This window comes from Orycteropus afer, unplaced genomic scaffold (genome assembly GCF_000298275.1).
Source record: "Orycteropus afer afer isolate SDZICR_OR568_19922 unplaced genomic scaffold, OryAfe1.0 scaffold00115, whole genome shotgun sequence".
NCBI classification, from domain to species: Eukaryota; Metazoa; Chordata; class Mammalia; order Tubulidentata; family Orycteropodidae; genus Orycteropus; species Orycteropus afer.
The window spans coordinates 4,756,972-4,765,023 of NW_006921702.1; the positions used below are offsets into that span (position 1 = coordinate 4,756,972).

General features: G+C 43.1%; 1 protein-coding gene across 1 annotated transcript in view; it reads right to left on the minus strand.

Moving 5' to 3' along the window:
- GRB10 (growth factor receptor bound protein 10) overlaps nucleotides 1–8,052 on the minus strand; it is a 323,919-nt gene that overhangs the window by 68,644 nt on the left and 247,223 nt on the right. The window contains exon 5 of the mRNA XM_007943956.2: nucleotides 3,513–3,669. Coding sequence (XP_007942147.1) covers nucleotides 3,513–3,669 — 157 coding nt within the window. The remainder of the gene's footprint in view (nucleotides 1–3,512; nucleotides 3,670–8,052) is intronic.

The following is an 8,052-nucleotide window of genomic DNA, read 5'->3' on the forward strand; positions in this document are numbered from 1 at the left end:
GGGGGGAGGGTCCCTGAAATATTATTCATTGTAAAGAAGAATTTAGTTAAAGGCCAAGTGCCCTTAAGTCTTACTCAAAAGGGTTTCATGTGGGAATATCCAAAGGCTTCTTGGGAAGACACTCCCATAGCACTGGGCATGAAGAAGGCTTTTAGAACAGGGCCTGGCTTGCTCACTTTCCACACTAGTGAGCTTTTGACTACCTAATGCTGGTGAATAGTAGAAGAAATGTCACTTTTGTCTAAATAGCAACTTAAGTGATAAAAGAAATTAGATGACAGGCTTGGTGCACAAAGCACAGACCAGGTGAAGGAGTTACATGGATGGAATGGGAGAGGATCTGTTGGTAACTGAGGCACCCCAAGTGTTGACCTTATAGGACAGTACAACTTTGTGTTAAAATACATCTCTACAAAACTCAGTTGATAAGAAAATGTGTCCACTTGTTGCTAATGAGAAAGGAGCTAGAGGAGAGAAATGAAATTAACAAGGGATTTAAATATAAATCCTAACTCTGTGAGGTTTTTTTTTTTTTTGTTTGTTTGTTTGTTAAATAAGACCCAACATTTGATTTTATGGTTCTTTTTTTTAAATCATTTTCACTTGATTTTCCCCTGGCTCTTTTCCACTTCTTTCAATTGATCTGAAAATTAAGCATTATTCCCTTGAGAGTTTGCTAAGTCCATCTGTGAAAAAGAAGAGGAAGAGATAGCCACATAAATACTGAATCCCTAAGAACACTGGGTGTGCACATATATTTCTTTTTCTACTCCTTCAAAATAAATTGTTCTTCATTCGATTATTTCTGAAGTTTTAGCATATAATTAATTTGCCTACTATGTGATATTCTAGAAATCAAGTGTTATCACATGTAAGTCTAAGAGTCAAAATTTCTGAAATATTCCTTGTATGTTAAAATTTTATGTGTACCTGTACCCACCATCTGTCTATGTGTTCTACATTTGTGCAATTATGTTCATGAATTATAATGTCTAAACAGTTCCTATTAAAAGAGTGTTCAGACTTAAGAATGAGGTTTCAACAAGATTCATTCTATTTGAGTTAAACTACACAGAGGCTTTTTAAAATGAATTTGGGCTATATACTCCACAGGTTTTCTCACCATACCTTAATTTCCAAGTTACTTGTGTGTAAACAGGTGTTTCTGATGGTCTTGTTCATGGATAGCTATTCCAACCTGGAGTTGGAGACATTATCAATCTCCCTGTGAGCACTTGTGATATCACAGTCACTGAATTGTGGCTGTTAACGACCAAGAAGAAAGCGTCTGTTTACACACAAGTGCTCCTATAATCAATAGAGATGGGAAGTAAATCGAAAGTGTTTATGGCTTATTTAAAACAAACAAACAAAACACTGTATACCTAAACTATAGGGTAAGCTGACAACTATGACTTAAAATAAAGTCAACTCAAGTTTACATTTGGTCATGCTGTCAGAAATAACCATTCCCTGGAGAAGGATATCATGCTTGGTAAAGTGGAAGGTCAGCGAAAAAGGGGAAGACCCTCAAAAAGATGGACTGACACAGTGGCTGCAACCATGGGCTCAAGTATAGCAAGGATTGTGAGGATGACATTTGACTGGACAGTATTTCGTTCTGTTGTACACTGGCTCACTATGAGCTGGAACTGACTCAACGCACCTAACAACCACAAGTTTATATGGCAATATTTAGGCTTACCAAACCAAGCCAAACCCACTGCCATCGAGTTGATTCTGACCCACAGTGACCCTTTAAGGAAAAGTAGAACTGCCCCATAGGGTTTACAAGGCTGTAATCTTTATGGCGGGAGCTCTGGTAGCGTAGTGCCTAAGGCACTTGACTGCTAACCAGAAGGCTGGTGGCTCAAACCCACCAGCCTCTCCTCGGAAGGAAGATGGGGCAATCTACTTCCACAGTGATACTGCCCAAGGAGGGGTCACTATGAGTCAGGTCTGACTCGATGGCACACAACAACAACAACCACAATAACATTTATGGAAGCACACTGCCATATGTTCCTTCTATGGGCAGCTGGTGAGTTCGAATCACTGACCTTTTGGCTAGCAGCTGAATGCCCTAACCACTGTCCCAGAGTTCCTTATTTAGGCTTAGCATGTACAGTATCAGGTGAAAGAATGTTATTTACTTAAAAGAGTATTCTAGACCTAGAGGTTTATATTCAATTTATTACATCTTTCAAAAAGGTTCAACAGAAAAATTGAAAACTACGGGAAGCTTGGAATCTGTGTAGTCCCCACCTACCAAGACAGCAGAAGAAATATAGCTGGTGTTTTAGAGAAAATTCTGGCTCTCCATACTTGCCTATGATTTTCTAAGCATCATACATTATCCAGTAAGAATTTAAACAAAACAGACTTAATCATTTGTCAGAGAAGGTATTTGAAAAGCTTCTTAACTTGAAACAAGCTGAGCAGAAAAACTCAATAGATTCTTTAATTAAATATTTCCAAATATTCTGATATAAAATGAATTTTCCTTCTATGTACCACATACATACTCAAACATACCCCTGTCAAACCATTACTCACCAGTTCAGAAAGATACTGTGTCAGACTCACACTTGTATTCAAGTGATTTATAATGTACTTCAATTCCCTGTGCACCACTATGTGCCTTCTTGCTGACTGTAACCCTACTTCAATTAGATGGTAAACGGACCAACTCTCCAAAGAGTGTATTCTCCTGCTGGTCTAAGAACTGGCCCCACAATCATGCAAGCTCAGGCTCTTCCCAAGGCACAGTGAGGCTGAACCCTCCCCCCAGACCAAAGGTGTGCAGCAAACTTCACCTTCCTATCTAAGCCAGGTTTTCCAGCTTGGGGACTGGATCAGGGAGTGAGAGGGGTAGGAAGGAAAAGCTAAATCACAGGGAGAACCTTCTTAATTTGTCTAGGACCTTTGGAAAGTATTGCTTCAACCATTCAAGAGCAAGATTCATTGAAGCACTGGTGGGGAAAGGGCTGTTGTTGTTGTTGTTATTTGCTGTCGAGTCGGCCCCGACTCATAGCGACCCCTCCTTGGGTTTCCGAGGCAGTATCACTAACGGAAGTAGGATTGCCCAACCTTCCTTCCAAGGAGTGGGTGGTGGGTTTGAACTGTTAGCCTTCTGGTTAGCAGTCAAGTACCTTAGGCACTATGCTACCAGAGCTCCCTGGGGAAAGGGCTAGGAGGGAGGAAATAGAAAGGGGACATTTTAGGAGAAAGAAAGAGAATGAAGAGGCAAGTGAGTTGAGGGTAATGCTCAGTCCATCTGTAGTTTGTATTTGACACTGAGGAGGGGTGGTCGTTAGGGACTGCACACTGAGCATATCCATACCCTGTTCCCAGAGAAACATCGCTGCCTGAAACTTGTTGTTGTTGTTGTTGTTGTTATGTGCCGTCGAGTCGGCCCCGACTCATAGCGACCCCTCCTTGGGTTTCCGAGGCAGTATCACTACGGAAGTAGGATTGCCCAACCTTCCTTCCGAGGAGTGGCTACTCCCTACCTAATCCTAGGTGCGGGTGGTGCTCCACTAGCGTCCAGCTGTTGTCATCCACACAGTGACTTTTGTAAACCAGTAATTGGCACAGGTCCCTGGCTGTCATGTCTGCTAGAATCTCCACCACTTTGCACGTCCCATCTTCACTAAAGACTTTAACATCCTGCAACATAAAAAGAGGACACGTACCAGTAAGCAACTTAGTTTGTGAAAAAAACAAACACAAAATAAAACAACAACAACAAAAAAATCACAGTAGTGCTCCAACATATGTATAACTGTTCTTCCAGCAACCCAGCAACTAAGCAGCAGGTATCAGAGAAGAACGAACCTCCATCAGACTTTCCCTTCTCTCTTCCCTCTCCTTCCCTCAAAGGAGCAGATCACGTAGGGTTCCAACAGAAGACTCATTCTCAAAATGCCCGGGGCATCTCACCCGTAAGTATAGCACATGACTGAAGCCAGAGTTTACAAGCTGCTTCTCAACTACCTTTTTTAGAAAGGACAGAATTGACAGAAAATTCTGCGGGTGGTCTCATGGTTGGAAATTTTACAACTGACCCAATTGCAAAGAACAAACAAACAAACAAAAATTCCCTACAGTCTTCCTCCTCCCATTACAACTTTTGATGACTCTACCTCATTAGAGTCCAGGATCAAGTGGCTAGTGCCCATCATCTTTTCTATCCCACTGCTACCCATCTCACAGTCACTTAGGGTTAGGAAAAAGTTAAGTACATCAATATGAGTATCTGAAATTTAAAATGGAAAAAAAGGGCAGCATGGTAAGAACATAGTCACAAAATTCCTCAGCCCCTTTCCCCTACAAAATGACAAATAATGTTCATTTTCTTGGTACTGTTCAAATTCATTTAAAATCAATAGCTTCTAGGGTAAGTGACTGTCACATGGAGTCCCAGAGGACTATAAATATACTACGCCCAAGTGACAAAAACCTACATGGATGCAATCTTCAGGGGAATGTGAGATTCTTTAACAACAACAAAAAACCCTATATATATATATATATATATGTATCTTACCTCAACAGCATGGAAAAGGCAGCAGTCAGAAGAACAAGATGGCATTTTAAAATAGAGGTTGCCTCTTGAAAGGGAGTTTGTTCTTGCTCTCTCCCTCCTGTACCTGGCAGGCTAGGCTACACTGCCAGGGTGCTGGTGCTATCAATGGATGGCTGTGCCAAGCATGCATGAGCCCTTGGCAGGAAGGCTGCTTCTGGGCAGGCAGGGAACACGCTTGCTCAAAGGCAGGCTGCCTCACACACAGTCCTTTAGGTAGTGAATCAAACCATGCTCTGCAGACCAATCACGTCCTTCGCTTGGACTGATGTAATCATTCCCCACACACTCTCCCACTACAGTGCATTGGCCCTGTCAGAAGAGGTGGTGGTGATGACAGGACAACAACAAAACCCTCTCAAACCAGTAAGCCAAAAAAATTCATGTTGATGATTCTGCACCCCCTGCCTCTGCATCAAAGTAAAAAACCAAGCAGGAAACTTAAAGCTTGAGACACTTGGATTTTCTGACTTTAGACTTGTTCCCCAAATCTCTTAATGTCTCTGCAACTGACGTCATTGGTTGCAACTTTTGCTTTGGATCTTCTACCCAGATCTCAAATGTCAGCTTTCCCCAACCAATGATTCTGGCTCCCCCTTGATCCCTGGCACATTTTTTAACCAAGTGCTTACTTTATTTGAACTTTCATTTGAGCAGTGAGGAGGTGGACAGGAGGGAGAGTTGTTGGCATCAATGCTCAATTGCATGAGAGGCAGTACAGAAACTAGGTTAGCCAACACTCATCTTCGAGTTCTCCGACATCTCTGGGAATATGGTAACCCTGTTCAACCCAGCAAAAAACTGCTCAAGCCCAGAGTTCAGAAAGGGCTTCACCTAACCCCGCAAGGGCCACGACCCCTCTCCTAGAGGCTCTGGGTCTCCCACCAACTCAGAAAAATCTCAGGGGCTGAATCAAGGCTGAACAACTTGCCTTCTAGTCACATGTACTGTTAAAGAAACCCACCTATCTCTTTTTGGAACTTGCCTTACTCAGTGAATCTACATGTCTTCATAACAAAGTAAATATTTAAATATAGCTGACATTACTGAATGAATCAATACACATAAAATTAATCTGAATGAAGAAAATGTTTCTGGTTCATTAAAACTTTCCTTAAAAATAAAAAAAAAAAAAAAGCAGTCATATAAAAACAGAAATTTAGAAAATAAAAATTGATTCATATAATTTCTATAAACATGCTAACTATATAATCTAACATGTCTTCCCTATCAATGCATGCTTTCAATCACCAACATCCAAGTCTTTCTTATGTTCTTCCTTTCCTCAGTTTCTGAGTGTTTATCTGTAAGAACCACCAATATCGGACTCCCTAGATGCTTAAATTACATGGAAGTGCATTTCTGTCTCTATGAGTCCATTCACCACTGTTTCCTGCCCAAATCAGCTGTGGCACCAGTGCTCTCATTTTCTTCTCAGCCTCACCACATTTTTCCCTTCTCACTTCCCTGTTGCTCTGTGCTGCACCCAGCCCCCCTGCGGTGTAGTAAATTACTTAGTGTGGCTTTTCTACCCATAAGTCTTTGTAAACTCCAAGGTGGGAATTGCTATTAGCAACTGAGGAGATCCTGATTTTAAAGTTGCCCACCTGGGTTATTTCTGTTGGGCGTGGCACAATACAATGTTCTGGGAGGTTCCCACTCTCTCTCACGTGCTTAGAGTTCTGATGCTGTGATTGGCTAGTTTGACCACCCTTCAGGGCTCAAAAGGAGGCCTCCTGGAGGCAGAACTCTCTCCGATGCTGGTGGAGGAAGATGTGCTGCTGAAAGAGACACGCAGTGCTGGGAAAGAGACGCAAGAGACACGCATCGCTGAGTGAGACACCGAGGGACCAGCACTGCTGGGAAAGAGACTGTGAGAGACTGTTGGCTGAGGGACGGTGGGCTGGGAGAGAGACTGAGTGTTCTTCCTGAACTTGAGTTGTAGCCTGGTGCTTCCCTAATAAACCCCATAATCTGTGAGTTCTGTGTGGCCACTGCAGTGAATTATCGAACCCAGAAGAGAGGTGGTGGGTGCCTTGGGAGGAACAGTTGGTGAAAGGGCTGGAGGGAGGCAGCATGTCTGGCCTTGCAGTAATAGGCCTTGGGTTACTGCTGGTAATCCTGTCTTCCTCTCGTGAGATTAGAGGAGGTCAGAACATGTGGCCTCCTTGTAGTTTTTGCACCCCCCAAGCCTATATGTAGTCTGTGTATTAAAAGCTAGGGTGTGCTTTGTCATGGCGACACACTTGGAGCAGGGCAACAGGGCCTGTGGCAGATGAGAGAGACACAAAGGAGCTCAAGACCTCAAGTCCTCCTCTGTCCACTCTGTCCTGCCCCGAGGTTCCCAAGTTCCTTCCCCAAACTCCCCAGGACCTGCTGAGAATAGAAGAAATGCACCCTCGAGACAGAAAACCAAGAAGACACAAAGAATAATCTCAAATTGGGTAAATAATTGGAAGTACAAACAATATTTGCAATGAATATGTAAAGCAGAAAGGAAAATGCTGCACTCAACAACCAGTCACCACTATGGTGCCTTTTAAAGCCAGTAGTTCTAAAAGGAACAAGTTGTCAGTGACAAACCAAAACTAAATGTCTTGCTGTTGAGCTGATTCTGATTCATAGTGACCCCATGGATTAGAGTAGAACTATGTGATAGTTAAGTTTGTGTATCAACTTGGCTGGGCCTGTTGGAGGGGCTGGGCAGCTAGATGTAGCATTCCCCATGATGAGACTGGTAATCAACTCCATGGTGGAATCTACTGTGAGCAGCTGAGTAGCTGCCACAGAGATGTGGTCTGCTTCCTGCATATTGGGGAATGGTCTCTAGCTTATGGCACACTTGAACCCGGCATGCTTGAACCCTGCACGTAGCCAAGTTGTTGTTCAGCAGCCTGCCATGCTCTGCTGATCTTGGGACTTTTAATGGACTTGAATTAATGGCCTGCCATGTGGTTTAGTAACATAGGGACTGTGCCTTATTACTTGTCAATTTTGGGCTTGTCAGTTTCAGCAGCCAGTAGCTGTTTGAGTGAAGAAATGCCTCCAGCTTCAGTGGGCTGGGAGCAGGAGGCAGAATGGAAGCCCAAGGTTGAGGGGCTTTCACCCTGCTGCCTAGAGTCTGGCACTTTGAACCTGGACTTAAAGCCTCCAAATTGTAAGAACAAACTCCTGTTTCTTAAGGCCATCCCACGTGTGGTATATTCCTATCAGAGTGGCACTAGGTAACAAGACAAACTGCTTCATAGGGTTTCCTTTAGTATATTCTTTATGGAAGCAGATGCCAGGCCAGTTTTCCATGGTGCCACTGTGTGGGTTCAAACTGCCAATGTTTAGGCTACCCAAAGACCTTGTCCAGTGTCAACAGCCCCTTATTACCCACATGGGCAGTCCAGAAGGCTCATTCTGTAAGCAAATGAAGAGTTTTTTTTTTTTTTTTTTTAACCTTGCCTTCAGAGCAGCAGCCC